Source organism: Mugil cephalus, chromosome 1 (assembly GCF_022458985.1).
Source record: "Mugil cephalus isolate CIBA_MC_2020 chromosome 1, CIBA_Mcephalus_1.1, whole genome shotgun sequence".
Classification (NCBI taxonomy): domain Eukaryota; kingdom Metazoa; phylum Chordata; class Actinopteri; order Mugiliformes; family Mugilidae; genus Mugil; species Mugil cephalus.
The window spans coordinates 443,563-460,487 of record NC_061770.1 but is presented as its reverse complement, the minus strand read 5'-3'; the positions used below and the strand labels follow the sequence as shown (position 1 = coordinate 460,487).

At 38.8% G+C, this 16,925-nt stretch overlaps 1 protein-coding gene across 2 annotated transcripts in view; it reads left to right on the top strand.

Moving 5' to 3' along the window:
* LOC125013276 (plexin-A1-like) overlaps nt 1–16,925 on the top strand; it is a 286,335-nt gene that overhangs the window by 252,331 nt on the left and 17,079 nt on the right. For both annotated transcript variants that reach the window (XM_047593791.1, XM_047593782.1), the window contains exons 22-28: nt 818–915; nt 1,388–1,546; nt 3,393–3,459; nt 14,065–14,211; nt 14,763–14,922; nt 16,084–16,187; nt 16,305–16,401. In XM_047593791.1, coding sequence (XP_047449747.1) covers nt 818–915; nt 1,388–1,546; nt 3,393–3,459; nt 14,065–14,211; nt 14,763–14,922; nt 16,084–16,187; nt 16,305–16,401 — 832 coding nt within the window. The remainder of the gene's footprint in view (nt 1–817; nt 916–1,387; nt 1,547–3,392; nt 3,460–14,064; nt 14,212–14,762; nt 14,923–16,083; nt 16,188–16,304; nt 16,402–16,925) is intronic.

Genomic DNA, 16,925 nt, shown 5'->3' with positions numbered 1-16,925 from the left:
CATATTCAATCGATGTCTTTCAGGTTAATAAAACTCCCTCAGTTTACTAGAAAATGCAATCAGAATCTTATAGCAATCTTGAATCAAGATTAAAAAGTCAAAGGCGAAGTCAGTGTCTGAGCACACAGGGAGTCCCTGATGTCGACGAGACAATCATGTCAAATGGTGTGCTAAAATAGTTCCAAGTACAATACACAGCACACAACCTCGCAGCAGGAGAGGGAGTAGCAAGTCAGCCTCACCTCACTGTTTAACTAGCCAATCTTGGCTCTTCATGTGGTGGAAAGGCATGACTGCTTGTCAACGTGTTCAGAATATAGTTTAACCATTAATTTTCATTATCAACACTTTTGTTGACTTTTCTTTCAACTATATGCTATATGTTTTTTTCCTATAACAAAGATTGAATAAATAAAGATCTAAGCCTGCTTTGACTTTTTTTCACCTGAATAATTTATCTTTTTTAATTGTTATTTTTTCTCCACATGTTTAACTACCTAAATGTAAAAGTGTTTTCCACTTGCCTTCAGCTTCTTCAGTATGCTCACTGGTGACACGTCTTAAACTGATATACAGTTTGTAAATCTACAAACTGCATAGTCATAATTCTGCAAGTAAAAGCAACAATGAACAAACACTTTTTTGAGTGGAAGTAGCACCTTTCAGTGCCAAGTTACCCTGAACTTGTCACTTGTAATTTAGTTTTTCAGGAAATTTGAGGATTGTAATTATGCTTTTAAAGAAAAATTACTCTTGAATAAGAACTTTAATGTTTGTCTGTGCCATGACCTCCACCTGTCACTGTGTCTTCTTTCAGGTCCAGGCAAATGTAGAGAAGGCACTCACACTGTTTGGCCAGCTGCTGACGAAGAAGCACTTCCTGCTAACATTCATACGAACCCTGGAGGCACAGAGGTGTCCATCTGTCTTTATTTATTCATTTACTTTATTCATTTGTTTTCAGTATCTGACAATTTTCTGAAATACTATTCTACTCTTTGCTTTTTCAGAATGAACTTTTTAAATGCTCTGTATACTGGGCATAAGCATGTATTTGTCTCATAAAAGCATAATTTCATTTAAAACATTAGAACATCTTCTTCATCTCCAATAAGGTCAAAAAATAAATTTATAAAAGAAGTAAAAACATTTTAGTAGCTCTAAAATAACTATATAACATTTAGCCAAATGGCTTCTAGCCAAACGGAATCAAAACACCATTCAATCAAGATAAACTGCACATTAAATGTAAATTTAAATGAATTACTATGAGGTCAGTGGTGCATATGCATTTTGATAAAGAGTTTGTGATGCAGCTCAACAAAGGCAGATTACCTCTATGAAGTATTTGTGTTACATCATTTATTAAGTCTTAATGCCTTCCCAGATCGTTTTCAATGCGGGACCGAGGCAACGTGGCATCTCTGATCATGACGGCCCTGCAAGGGGAGATGGAATACGCCACTGGGGTCCTCAAACAGCTGTTGTCTGACCTGATAGACAGAAACCTAGAGAGCAAAAACCATCCCAAACTGCTACTGAGGAGGTGAGGACAATGTGGGGAGACAGCACTGTAAAACATCATTTGGGAATTTAGTTGAATCAACTAATACGTTAGTCTAATGAAAATGTGTTTTTTCCTGAACTAGAGTTATATTTTCTTAAAGTGATTTTTTTTAAATGCAAGTCCTATGTTCACCAAAATTTTCTGAAGTTTAGTGAACTTAAATTGTTAGTTTTTTATTATCTAGTAATTATTCTTGTTGGCCTAACGTTGCCATCATTCTTAACATTCTTAACATCAGCAGTAGTACAACCAGGCCAGCATGTTTTATAGTCATAAGGGTTTCAACAAACCACCATGAAGACAAGGAATGTGCATTCAAAAAAGGGATAAAATAACATCATAAGCTGATGAAAATGTAAAAAATGTAATTAATTCCAGCTAACAGCTGAGAACAAGAAGAATAAGAAAATAAAACCAAACCAAATGCATGTATCCTTCAAGTAGAATGAACTATTCAGCAGAGCAGAGCTAGCAAATGAACTACAAATTGTTGTGTTAACCTATGAAGAATTACGATGTACCAGTTTTTCTTATTATTCTATTTGGACACACAAACAAGATGTTGTAAAAACAGATATATGAAAATGAAATCAGATAGATAGATACATACTTTCAAACATATATACATACATACATAGATACATATATCGATCTACAAAGATTTTTTCCCAGCACAGTAACTGTTACAGCAACATAAAGCTCTGATCTCCAAGCTCACATCTTCTGTAAGTTCACAGTTGGGAAAGTGGGAAATTTAAATATTCCCTCAGATGGAGTCCCACTGATACCAAAGTATTACACATGAAAGATCTGAAGTGCATTGGGGGTGTGATCAGAGTGTTGGGGAGTCAAATAAAAAAAAAAAAAAGAAAAATAAATCTGGGCCACTTTATAGAGACCACTTTTAAGACAGTATCAATGACATCAAAAGGGTGGTGTTTCAGAACCATGTTGCTTTGTTTTATGGGCCTGTCATCTTTGATAGCTACTTGCAATTACCTCTGGAAATAAAAGGACAATAAAGCAAATGTTTTGTTGATCATTTAGTTCAAGTTGCAATATATAAGATTCCTGTTTTGTTCTCTTTAGAGGAACCTACAGAGAGATGTTGTTATTGCAGGTGTGTCAGTCAGCTAAATGCTGGCTCTGTGTGCCCTCAGATAGCTGCTATGCACGGCTTGTGATTTCATGAGGGAATGTTGCCACAGATTTTCAATTCATAATACTGTAAATACAAGGATTTTCAATACGAATCTCAATCTCCTCCTTGTTGCGTTATTTGGTAGACAGATTGTGAAAATGAAAGTGGTAGCTTTTCTCTTTGCATTTCATTAAAGTGAATGTTTGTGTCAGTTCAACATGCACAAATGTGAGGACACCATCCAACAGCTGTGAATAACTTTCCACTAATAAATTTATAATAGACATGTTGTAGTGATTGTGGCTGAATTGGTAGATAGCGGTTAGCTGCTCGATTGCTGATATATGGACTGGACACTGAACCCCACTGCAGTGGTGTGTAACAGTGTATGCAAGTGTGAGTGAGTGAACGAGTAGTTAGTGTTGCTGTCATGCTTTCAGCAAGTTTGCATTCCAAGCCTAAAATTATCAGTGACAGTCATTCATAATATTCCTTGATATCTAGTGGTTTTAGAAATGGTTTCAACTATACAGACCTTTCTTAGAATCTTTCAGGGATATTATCATGACATTTCTTTCAGTTACTTTCTGAAAGAAGTCCAGTTGTTTCTTATTAATTATTTAGAGCTGTTTTTGTTCATTTTAGTTTCTCTTTTCAAGTGTTTTTCTTTCTTGTGCTTCTTAGAACGGAGTCTGTCGCTGAGAAAATGCTGACCAACTGGTTTACTTTCCTCTTGTATAAGTTCCTCAAGGTAAGATCCTGATCTTTATTCATTATGTTTTAGACACTGAATGAAAGCAAATTGTACTGCAGGAGGTCTTGTGTTTCAGTGAGTTTCGGTGAAAGCACCTGGTTTATATGAATTCTCTGCTGTGGTTGTTAAAGGTTTCCTGTTTATCTGCATATTGTCTTGATTTAGCAGTGCAGTACACATACAATAGATCACTGCAGCCCCAGAGTGGAAGCGCTCTCTTGTCTTCCCTGCTGCCTGCTCAAGAAATGCAAGCAAGGCGATGTATCCTGATGTTTCTCTCTCTCCCTGCTTTCCCTTCTCTTCTCCACACACATACAGCCATGTGTAATTGTATATCTAGAAGTTTTCATCTTATGCCATTATATCCCCATATTAGCAATACTGTGTGATAATTATTCTAGTCGCACAGTAAGCCGTAGGGAGTTTGAGCACACTTTTGTGGTGGGATCTGTGTTGAACATGGTAATAAACTGGATATCATTCCCTCATGTTTATATTGTATACATGATTATAGCTGTAAAATGTCCTCTCATTATATCAAATTTCATTAATTATTTTTATGAGATCCCCTTTTCTATGTCTCTGCTTAGAAAATAATAAACATTCCTGACTTACACTGATCAGACATAACAAGACTGGAGAAGTAACATGAAGAACAGCAGACCTGGCCTCCAAATTCACTACATCCCAAACTGATCAAGTATCTGTGGCCCCTCTCTCAACCCCTAGGATGCAAAGGCGCCCCCTAACAACATTCTGTTGTCAGACACCACAGGACACCCTCACCTTCTGAGGGTCCTGTTGTCCATTCCATGATGAGTGACAGCTGTTTGGAGAGAGAGCTATTAGGAAGGTGGTCATAATGTTACGTCTGGTCAGTGTGTGCATTGGTGACTAATATATTCCACTGAAGATTTGAAGTGTAGGAATCCAAGGCTCTTCCTCTCTGTGTGCAGTAAAAGCCATCATTATAACCTTAAAATGTAAATGTCAGCATACAATTAGGCAGCCTTAATGAAGCCAGTGTGCGGAGCAAAGGCAAATTTCGTAGACAAGCATGTTGTGGCCGAGCAACCAAAGTGCAGAGCTGGGGAAAAGTATAAGACTGTTATGCGTGCTCGCTCTCTCATTAGCAGCCGCCCCCCTTATTGGCCCAGATGCTAACGAGCTTCTTAAGGCAATGGAATGAGGCACAATCTCATGACTCCCATTGCAGCAAAAGAAAAGAAAAAATCAACAGATGACTGGAAACAGCAAGGTGATTTATTTAAAGAGATGTTAGGAACAAATGAAAAATAAGTATAGCAGTCCCAACATCTACAAATGGAAGGATCAGCAACAGTGTGGATCAATGGAAAGAAAGCTGACAATTTCAAAAGTGGAATGAGGGAGGGTAGAACATAAGCAGAGGAAGGTTAGATGTTGGGATGCACCGATCCGATATTTGTATCGGTATCGGTACTGATATCGAAGAAAATTCTAGATCGGGTATCGGTGGTAATGAGTCGATCCATATCAGTAATGGATGTTTAATTCCCATTTGCACTAAACCATATTAAGAGCTGATCAGGAGCATAGCGACCATTTTAGAAGTGAGGGGTACGAATTGTTCCGAGGTCTATTGAGTGATTTACTGTATGTATCATCCTCTCGCATTCAATTGCACCCCCCTTTAGCAGCTAAAGACCCACCTAACCACAAACGGCACAGTACCACAGAACGGACTTTAGTTAATGATATGCTACCAAAATCTAAAGCTGCCAAACTCTGGTTGAGTTGACATAGAATTACCCTGCAGCATCCACAGGGTGTGTAGTCAGATAATTAAGTGCCAAATCACACTGAACACCAAAAGTTCTGTAGAACACCATTCCTGTTTTCACTAACAAGGACCATGCCAATGTAGATTCAAGTTTAGATTGGTTTATTGCAAGTGATGGAAATGGTGTGTTAAGTAAGGGTATTGTTTCTTTCGAACAATTTTACTTACGTAGAAGTAAAAAGTACTCATCCAAATAATTACTTAAGTCACAGTGAAAAAGTATTTAGTGAAAAAACTACTGTGTAACTTTTGAGTAGCCTAAAGTCTGATTTATTCATGAAATACCTAATGCAATCATTCAGTTAGAATAATAATCAGCAACCAGCAAATTCATGTACTTTAAACTTTAACTACCACAAAAATAAATTAAATCTTTACAGAAATAACAGTCAGTGGAACACAAATACATTTATATTCTTATTTTCTACCCAGAAGTGAGTAATCTTAAACTAGCCAAAATAGTAACTTTACTCAGGTAAGACCATTGTTACTTTAGAATAATATTACTCAAGAAAAATTATACAAGAAGTAGGTCAAGCAATCTGATTGGTCAACTAGACCAGTGTTTCCCAATCCCAGTCCTCGGGGAACACTGCCCTGCATGTTTTAGATGTTTCCTGCTCCAACACACCTGATTCAAATGAGAGGCTTGTTATCAAGCCACTGCAGGGCTTGATGATGAGCTGATCATTTGAATCAGGTGTGGTGAAGGAGGAAAACATCCTCTGAAACGATACTTTATATCACGTAATGTAATGTTTAATAGTCCACTCAGCCGCTTAAGGTGAAAAACGTATGATTTAAAAAAAAACAAAAAAAACATTAACGTATTAATAATTGACCTAATATTTATTTATTTCGTAAGTGACCATGGTATAAGCGGGCTAATGGCCTTCGAGGTGGCCATTATCAGAAATTAATGGAAATCGCGGAAGTAATTTCTGATAATGGACACATCGTCGGGCATTATCCCTTACCTAACCAAGCAACTATGGAGCAGATCTTGGCTGAAATAAAGTATGAACGCAAGGGTGAACGCTATGGACGAATCAGTTGGCGCTCGCCTCGACATCGCTGACGGTGCACTGAACTAAATAAAAGTATCTGTCACTTAAGTGAAGAGCCCTTTGTCGGCTCTGTCTAACCTTGTGACGGACCTGGAAAAACGCATCGAAGTGGTTGAGGAGAGGGTCTCCGCCACAGAGGACAACCACAGTGCCCAGACACCTGCATAGCCACCATGGATAAAACAGTGAAGCAGCTACAGCTGAAAATTGACGACCTATAACCCGTTACTAAAAATCTGAAAATTACCAGCCTTCCAGAGAAAACAGAGGACAACATCTTTCTTGTCCAGACAACATTACCGACTTAAGTAAGCCTGCCTGCTGATTATCCCCCGCTGGAGATTGATCGCGCCCATTGAGCCCTTGCTCCTGCTCTGGCTTCAGACAAGCCCCCGAGAAGCATCTTGGTCCAGTTTTTATGATATTCACAACGAGAGTCTGTGCTAAGAGCAAGTTAAAGAAACGCAGCATCCACCATGGTGGCTCCCTGCTACGGTTGTACACTGACCTGTCAGCTGAGGTCCTGCGAAGGCGGCGAGAGTGTGACACCGTGGGGAAAGTGCTGGCTCGTCATAATAAATACTGTGGATTTGTATTTGGATACCCTTAAATAAAATGAGGTAACTTCTTTTGCATCTCTGTTGTTACCAGTTATAATTGAAAAGGACAGACTGATCATGTACACTAGGCCCCACTAGTGATGGGAACCACAGTTCTTTTAACTGTACCGGACCACTCGAATCTGTTCATTAAAAGAGTCAGCCATTACCACCACCACCAAACACACATTTGCAATTAGATTTTTAAAGGTACAATAATGTGCATTTAATTAAAAAAAAAAGTTTAATAAAATAAAAATAATGTGTGCCCCCAACATTTACATCGATTAACAGTAGAACGCAGGCGATGCAAATTATAAACGTAAAACAATGTGAACTTAGCGAGTGAGTCACTACCTGATCCGTTCGTGTACTGGTTCCCTTGGCGAACAAATCAGTAGCTGAACCGTTCGCGAACTGACTCAGTGACGCTACGCGAATCAGTAGCATCAGTAGCATTCACTGACCGGATCACTCTCCTCAAACCAAACACTGATTATATTCCTCCATTTGGTGCAATATAGGCTGAAGACCCAACACTAAGAGATGCGTTTCCAACCTTTCAAATAAAAAACAAGTGTAGCCTATATGACTCTGTGATTGTTGACTATGTTTTATTGCACTGAAATGAAATCAAGAAATTATTAAAGTGGAAAATGAATAAAAAGCAAAATGACAAACATCATTGTAAACTCTGTACATTTTAACATACGAATAAAATATCAACTTAAGTGCAATCAAATCAAAAACAGGCCTCGCTTAGTTTATTGCAAAAACATATATCAAATGCGAGAAAATGCCATAAAAGAGTTCTGCAGCCTACATTAAAAATATAAAAAGGCAACTTAAATCATCAACTTAAATAGACTTAAATATGCAACAAAAAAGTAAACAAATAGCCGAAAGAGTATGAAAATATGCTAGATCCATCTACCTATCCAATTCAATCAATACAATTGTTAATATTATTTTAAACCTTCTTGATACCTCCACCCCCTGCATGTCGCTGCTCCTGCAGCTTGCCGCACTCACTCGCTCTTCTGTCTCCTCCACTCATTACTTTAGTGTTCCTAAGACTTTTAAAATAAATGGGACTGCATATGTGCATTTGTTTTTGTGTAGATTGACTCAACATTAGTTGATAGTGTGGAGGAAAAGTGTTATGAGAGCATATCCCCGGCTTAACCATGAGTGCGTTTCGATCGAGATAGTTGTGCTATTACTTTTCTGTCCGAAATATGATTTTTTTTCACGAAAAACTGTGAAACAATTTCCCATTTAAAATGAATGGGATGGGTTTTTCCACCATGACTTGAATGTGTGCGCATACCACCTCCTGCTGCACGAGAGAACGTACAATAGTCATGTGCTATATGAGACTATCGATATGTAATAATTACAGTACACTCTAAGGGCCGGTACAAAAATCCTCAGGGGCCGGACCCAGCCCGGAGGCCGTCAATTGAATAGCCCGGCCGAACAGGATAGTTAGGGCTACGGGACAACGCCTGAGGCTCCAGCCCCTACAGAATAGTTGTAGAGGCTGCACTCGTCAGTGTGCATTACTCTCTCACACACAGGCTATTTCAATTCAATTCAATTCAGTTTTATTCATATAGCGCCAATAACAATACAAATCGTCTCAAGACGCTTCACAAAAACCAGCCTGCAACCTCCAGAGCAAGCCTGAGGGCTAAAACTCCCTTTTAACAGGAAGAAACCTTGAGCAGAACCCAGCTCATATGGAGAGACCCATATGCCGAAGGCCAGCCGGGTAGAAACAGAGAAGATAGAAAGAAAAGAAGAGCAGGAGAAACATGTAGGGTCTAGTAATATAACACATAGCTGATGATCTGTGACAGTTTGTGAGTATAACAGGACTCATGGGCAGGTTGGTGAATTGTTCATCTAGGTAGGAGTGGACAACTGGAGGACGCCATGATGACTGGTGCTAACTGTGCTAACCATATGCTAACTGTGCTAAAATTTAATTTATTTTTTGAATAAAGTAGGTTAAGTTTGTGACATGTGGTTTAACTGTACTAAATGTAGTGTAACTGTGCTAAATGTAGGCTAACTATGTTAACCGTAAGCTAACTGTGCTAAATGTAGGCTAACTATGAAAACTGTAAGCTGAACTGTGCTAAATGTGGGTTAAGTGTGCTAACTGTGGGTTAACTGTGCTAACCATAAGCTAATTGTGCTAAATGTAGGCTAACTGTGCTAACTCCCATGTTTACAGAGACAGTACCCCCGGCAGCAACCCCCCGTAGCCCTTTCAAAATTTCCCAGAGAGAATTTCCTAGTTTTGCTCTGTTAGTTCATATATCAGCCTTGTGTGTAGTCTGTATTCAAAGAACATTTTGCACTAGTGTCGTGTTCCAAGCACAACTTGGAAACCTATCATTCTGGTGTGTCTCTCAGTGGTGTTTTTATCATTCAGCCTGGAGTTTGGACACTGTTTTGGGTGTCTTAGTTGTTACTGTGATCTACAGCATACTAAACTTGGACTATGTTTAGTATGCTCAATGACTTCTTTTGGGGTAGTTTCTTCCTGTCATTTGGGGAGAGGAAAAGGGAGGGTAAGGGCTGCTGTTTGCATTTTTTGTGTTTCATTTTTTTTTTACTGGATGACTAGAGTCTCGGTTTATTTTTTCATATAACTGCTTGCATTTTGAATATTTCCCCCATACAATTTTCCATTTTTTTGGCCCCCATGTCTGGTTCACTTAAACTTACTCCTTGGAATATCCAGAGACTGAGTCATGTAATTAAAGGGAAAAAGATTTTAACATACTTGAAAAAACAAAAATCTGAGCATAACTTCAGGAAACTAGGCTATCTGATACAGAACATTTGACACTTAAGATGGACTGGGTAGGAAAATGTTACTTCTCCTCTCATTCACAGGATAAAAAAGGTACAGCCATTCTCATATATAAAGTGGCTGTTAAGACTGCACTTAACATAGATCATACTCGTCATGTCCAGAAACTGTTACTTTGCTAAACAGAAATATTGTGAATTTGGTAATAAATCGCGCCAGCTTGCCCACCTACTGAAAAATCTAATTAAGGATTGCTCAATTACCATTTTCCATTTACCACTATCCAGGACTTTTATAAGTCCCCATATAATAGAGATAAGGCCAACGAGGCTGATATCACTTCATACTTGAACAATATTCCTTTACCTACCATTGCGGAGGAGGATCACTGTAGCTTAGATGCTGTATTCACACCAGAGGAGGTATGGGCTGCAATCCAATCTATGCCAAATGGGAAGTGTCCAGGCCAAAGAAGAAAAACTTCTGGCCAGATATCCACCCAATTTTATGCCCGCGATTAATGTTATCTCAAGAGATGCCCCCCCCCCCCCCCCCCCCATCCTGGAGATACACTTCCATTAGTTTACTCCTAAAAAAACGGATAAAAACCCTTCAGATTTTTCATCATTTAGACCTATTAGTCTCCTCAATGTGGATTACAAAATTATTGTAAAAGTATTAGCTCGGAGATTGGAAAGCATCCTTCCAAAAACAATAAACCCAGATAAGGTAGGATTTGTTAAATCAAGATATGGCAAAGACAATGTACATTGTGTTCTTAATGTTGTTCGGTATCTTAACACTCATAAAAATCCAGCACTTATAGTCTCCCTTGATGCCAAAAAGGCCTTTCATTGGGTGGAATAGTCTTTTCTGTTTTTGGTGTTAACAAAATTCAGCCTGGGCTCAATTTCATTAATATGATTAAAACCTTTTATTCAGACACAGTTAATATAAACGGCATGATGTCTGATAGTGCAGTGGTTGGAGACAGGGGTGCCCCCTGTCACCTTTACTGTTTATATTGTTTATTGAACTTTTGGCCAAAGTAACCCTGATATATCTGGAATTAGGGTGGGTGAGGAAAATCACATTATTTCTTTATTTGCAGATGATGTCCTTTTATATATGTATAATCCTGAGAAATCAGTTCCGGCAGTTTTGAAATCAATAGCCACATTCAATGCCCTGTCGGGTTATAAGATCAACCTGGAAAAGTCGGTTGCTACACCCTTTAATATACCCCAAGACATATACCCCGTGTCTAAACAATCTCCTTTTCAAGTGTCCAGGAGGGGTTTTAAATATTTGGGTATTTTTGTCACTTCCGTGGTCATAATATTGTGTCACTTGATTTCAATAACCCGTTTGAAACTAATTACTCACCTCTAATTCAAAGGGTTAACTATTATTATCAACTATTTATTTCAAAACCTCCTGGAACTATAAACACCAAAGAGTTAAGTTCCCTATACTTACTAAGGCAGAGGATCTGGGAGGCTTGTACTTGCCCTCTCTACAACTATACTATTGGTCAGCACAACGGAAAATGATGTCAGATTGGTTTCTGAATATGAAAGACTCTCTATGGTTAGGTTTTGAATCTCAATGTTGTTATCCTAGGAGAGTTAAATCATCTCAAGAATAACATATGTGTATAACACACTACTAGTTTGCCGAGATGTGAGGAAACACCTAAGTATTCCTCCTGTTATCTCTTTCTGATCTCCCCAGGCTCTGAATCCAGATTAGGAGTATTGGTTTGATGGAGTGGGCATCTAAGGTTTTATCCAACCTTATGGACCTGTTGGACTCTGTTAAATCATTTGAGCAAATCAGAGCTGATTTCAATATTCCTCACAAAAATTTTTGTCTCCCTGATTATACCCCAGACAATTTCTTTGATGCGGACACCAAATCTCTGCTGATAATTCTTTTATTTCTGGCTAAAAAATGTATTCTGCTGAGGTGGTCAACTCCCCCTAAACCCTACAGTTGATATGTGCAGATCTCTGCTCTTATTCCTCTTGAGAAATTGACTCGTGACCTTCGGACAAGTTTTGGAGTTTTGGGAAACATTGCATTCCTTTTTACACAAACTATAACTCATCATCTCTCCCTGGAAGAGGAGGGCTGACAGCCCTTTTATTTATTTTATACTGTTTTTTTTTCATACATGCTATTCACTTGCATGTCTCCTGTCATCTTATTGATTTTGTATGTGTATGTATGCATGTACAGTATATTTGCATATACATAGACATGTATATATGTAGAGTTATATATTGCACAGCTCACTGTTAGTTTGGGGTGGAAAAAAACAATAAAAAGAGTATTAAAAAAAGAAAAAAGTTTCATTCAAGAACATTCAGTAAACGTTCATGAAATGGTACAAATAGCTCAGATGTGGTTCCTACATGGCAACGGTTGCCTAGCAGTAGTGTTCTAACAACACTTTGCCTTGCACTAATGACTTTGCTTGTTGTAACCACAAGACTTCCCTTTGTATGTAGCAAAAGAAAAGAAGATCAACAGGTGTAACAAAGCAGGATGGTTTTTCCTTGAAAGAGATCATTAGGGACAAATGAAAAACAAATAAATCAATCTTTTCAAAAGATTCCTTAATTCCTTCAAGAACATTCAATAATTTTGCATGAAATGGTGCAAAAATACAGCATTCAAAAGGAGAAGAAGAAATAGGGGAGGTAGATGAAGTAACGGTTACAGAAAGAGACAAAAAAAGAAGGAATGTGCGTGTTAGAAAGAACAAGCAAGTCACTGAGTGCTTGAAGATGAGGCAGACAGCTTAAACCTCGTGCATGTCCAACACACAGTCTGAAGTAGCTCCCCAAGCATGGTGCAGCTGATCATTAAACTCACATTGGCCGTGACGTTTCCTCTCTCTCTCTCTCTCTCTCTCTCTCTATCTCTGTCTCTATCTCTATCTCTAAACTACTGCTACTTCAGTTGGGAGTGTTTTCCTTGGGGTCAAGTGATGACTAATGACACTATTGATTGGGAAGTGTCTTTGAGGGAGGGGAGAGTGGAAAACATATTTATAACATCTGTGTCTGGTCCCATAAGTGCAAACCATGAAAGCACTGAAAAGATTTTTGTAATGCAGTTTTCATAGCAGGGCTACGCTTGACACATTTTCACGCATGATTTTTAACAGATTATAAAGTCTGATCTCTAAAATTACATTTTATTCACGAAATTCACAAATTCATGTTCAGATAAAAAAATGTATGTTTTCTGGGAAAAGGACAAAGAAAAGTCATGTTGGCCTTGATGTGTTCTGTCCCTCCGCAACTCTTTGATAGGGATAAGCACCCAGAAATGTCATTATCAATAAGTAATTTAACTGAAGAGAAACATTTCTGACACTAAACAGTCAAAACTCCATGGTCCACACTGATATGATGTATAAAAAGATGAGTGAAAAGCAGGATTTATCACCTCAGGTTGCTCACTGTGGCAAAGATAATTTCATCTCAAATATAACTAGATGAAACTAGATGTAAAATCTGCAACACTATTGCACTGAACCAGCAGAGACTTATCAGGCTAGTGAGAGAGAAACAGTTGTACATTATACAACACTATGTTGTTTTGTGCAAATTTTCCTGACTTTCAAACCGAAGTGGTTGGTAAAACATTGAGAAGAACGTTATTGTTATTGCACTCAAGTTACAACAAAATTTTGTTTGGCAGCAATCTCTATTAGCAGCTTGAGATCAGGTGTTCATAAAGGTAATAAATATATTTAAAATTTTACACAAATAATAGTTCTTAGTTCTTGAAAATAATCACACATTTTACATCTTCTTAAGCTGTGTAGCTACATGTATTTTCTCGTATTTTCCTGTCCTTCGCGATTTTGAACATTTTTCTGTTGTGAAAGCCAGCAGAAGCCAAACTCAGTTTCTAATTGAATGTGAGTCAGGTAACACGTGTTTCAACAAATTCAGTGAAACCAATAGCTTATGTGGAATTAGACAGTCTTACAATCAATCAGAACCATTTTGTTATACATAAATTCAACTCCACATACCTCAGATGACGTCATCTTATGAAGTGTGCCTTTTTTCCAGGAAATGCCCCAGAATGATTTCATGAACTGGCTTTAGATTAAACACTGTATTTTAACAGTCAGTCATAAAACATAAAAATAGCTTGTGGGTAGGTTTTTCATCTTGAGGGATTTAACAATTACTAAAATAAAGGAGCCTGAGAAAAGAAAATCACCCCTCTGTTTCTACCTTCGTTCTCTCTATCTCTCACCAGGAGTGTGCTGGGGAGCCTCTATTCATGCTTTACTGTGCCATCAAGCAGCAGATGGAGAAGGGACCCATAGACGCCATCACAGGAGAGGCCCGCTACTCCCTCAGTGAGGACAAGCTCATCAGGCAACAGATTGACTACAAAACACTGGTCAGTTAGCTGGCTGTGTCTCAAGGCTTTTCTCGACTGCCTTGGTCTAAATCAGTTGATGAGTTGTTTAACCTTGGTCACGTTTTATGTGGAAGACACTGTTTTCTTTATCAGTCAGTTGAGGAAGATTTCTTTCCGTGGTAAACTTGAAGCTGCGGCCTCTGTTGTGTTTGGAGCGAGACCATGATCTGGCAACAAAGCCCTGCATCTCTTGCCCAGTGCAAACCATTTTCTCTCTCCACACAAACCACTTTGAATTAAAAACACACATACTGTCTCCTTGTCACAGGATCTTCTACAGTTGTTTTGTTCTACACCTGAGTGTGAATATTATGTACACTGATAGTTCAAACATATTAGGAAAATGTGCCAGTTTTAAAAACAGCTGCTGCAAGCCAGCTAGGTGTGAAAATACTGTCAGGTACTGTCAAATGCACCCAAACCACCATCAAAACATCACCCACTAGTTGGCAACGTCCTTGTAATACCGACGAATAAGACTAATTTGTCTTGTTTGTTTCCATTCCCCTTTGTTCCCCCTGCTTTTCCAGACGCTGCATTGTGTAAACCCAGAGAACGAGAACTCCCCCGAGGTGACGGTCAAGTGTCTGAATTGTGACACCATCACTCAGGTTAAAGAGAAGCTGCTTGATGCTGTGTACAAAGGCAGTCCCTATTCACAAAGGCCAAAGGCTTCTGATATGGACCTGGGTAAGATCTACGGTTCCGTATGAACATGCATATTAGTACACAGTTACAGGTATCAGACACAACATTATGACCACCTTCCTAATATTGTTTAGGTCTCCCTTGTGCATTCCAAACAGACTCATCAGAGAATGGACATGAGCCTTCTGTGGGTGTCCTGTGGTGTCTGGTAACAGAATGTTGTTAGGGGGGACCTTTGCATCCTAGGGCTTGAGGGGAGGGGCCACAGATACTTGATCAGTTTGGGATCTAGTGAGTTGTGAGGCCAGATCAACACCTTGTGCTGTTCTTCATGTTTTTTTAAGTTATTCCTAAAGTGTGTGTGTCTGTATCAGGCTGCATCCTGCTGGGCATGGCTTATGCCATCAAGGAGTGTCATGCTATGGGGTGAGGGTGCTTGGTCTGGTCTATGTGGGTGGTACATGTCTAAGTAACATCCACTTGAATCCCACATCAAAAGGTTTCTCAGCAGAACATTGAACTTTCACAAGAAGGACAGTGTTACTTACTTCTCCTGTCTGTATCCTGAGTGGTATAAGTCAGGAATGCTATTTATTATTTAGTTGGCAGAGACAGATTTTTTTTATTTTACAGTTATAATTTTGTTGTATACAATAGAAACATTAATATGAGGGAATAATAGCCAGTTTAATGCCATCTTCAGTGCAGAACGTCAATAAATATAAAGTCTGACTGCAGTCAAAAAAACTCAGTGCACCTCTAAGCACTACACTACAACTAACTTAACAATTCAACATTTCTTCAACATTTAAACACTTAAACTCCCTCACATATTCAAAAAGTCTAAAAAAAATTGGCCACTAGGGGGCAGTGAACAGTACTGAGTTGCCAGTCTCTTGCAGGATTAACACATAAAATCACCAATCACCTGCAGAAAACCCATGCAGCCACAGGGAGAATATGCAAACACAGAAAGGCCTTGCTAAACACCTCACCATTTTGCAGCCCATAAACCTAATACTGACAAAAATATTGCATAAGAGTTTGTGCATCAAGCAGATTACAGAAAAGCTTGAGACCACATGAAAAATGTTGAGAGTTTGACTTGCTCTTCACTCTCAGTAACACACACACACACACACACACACACACACAGAGTTTGACTTGCTCTTCACTCTCAACCGGGTTTCCGTCTTTTCAAAGAATGGCGTCAAGGTCGGATGGCCAGGATCATCTTGCAGGATGAAGATGTTACAACTAAAATCGACAGTGACTGGAAAAGACTCAACACACTGGCTCACTATCAGGTACACAAGGACAAAAAAAAAGAAAAAAAAATCAAGTAAATGCATAAACATAAGCAAAAACCAGCAACAGAGACAGATTTGGTGAGTGTTTAGTTTGTGTGTATGTTTGCTGTGTAGGTAACAGATGGCTCAGTGAACGCCCTGGTGCCAAAGCAGAACTCTGCCTATAACATATCCAACTCCTCCACCTTCACCAAGAGCCTCAGCAGATACGGTACAGCTCCCATTCCCGTTTTGACTTGATCCTCTTTTCAGTAATTCCTATTTCTATAACTGCCTGCCTTCCCCCAAACCATCTAACTCTACTTCATTCACTCTTTACCCTTGTTTGTTGTGCTCATGATTGGCCTTTGTTTTTTGTTTTGTTTTTTTTTACCTCCCCTCTGAGTGAATGGCAATCTTTTTTATCCACTGCCATCAGCCCAGGCCAAGGCTATTTCCAAGCAGTCCATAAATGACACATATTATAGCAGACACCTCGATCCCTGGCTGACAGAGTGAAAGAGAGAGAAAGAGAGAGGACACCTAGCAGTCACATATGCAGAAGCCGAGCAACACTATGGTATAATCCATTGGAAAAATCAACTTTTAAAAAAATATACAGTCCCCTCCAAAAGTATTGGAACAGCAAGGCAAATTCCCCTATTTTTGTTGTTCACTGAAGACATTTTGGTTAAAGTTTAAAAGATGAGTATGAGACAAGAGTTCAGAATGTCAGCTTTTATTTCCTGGTATTTA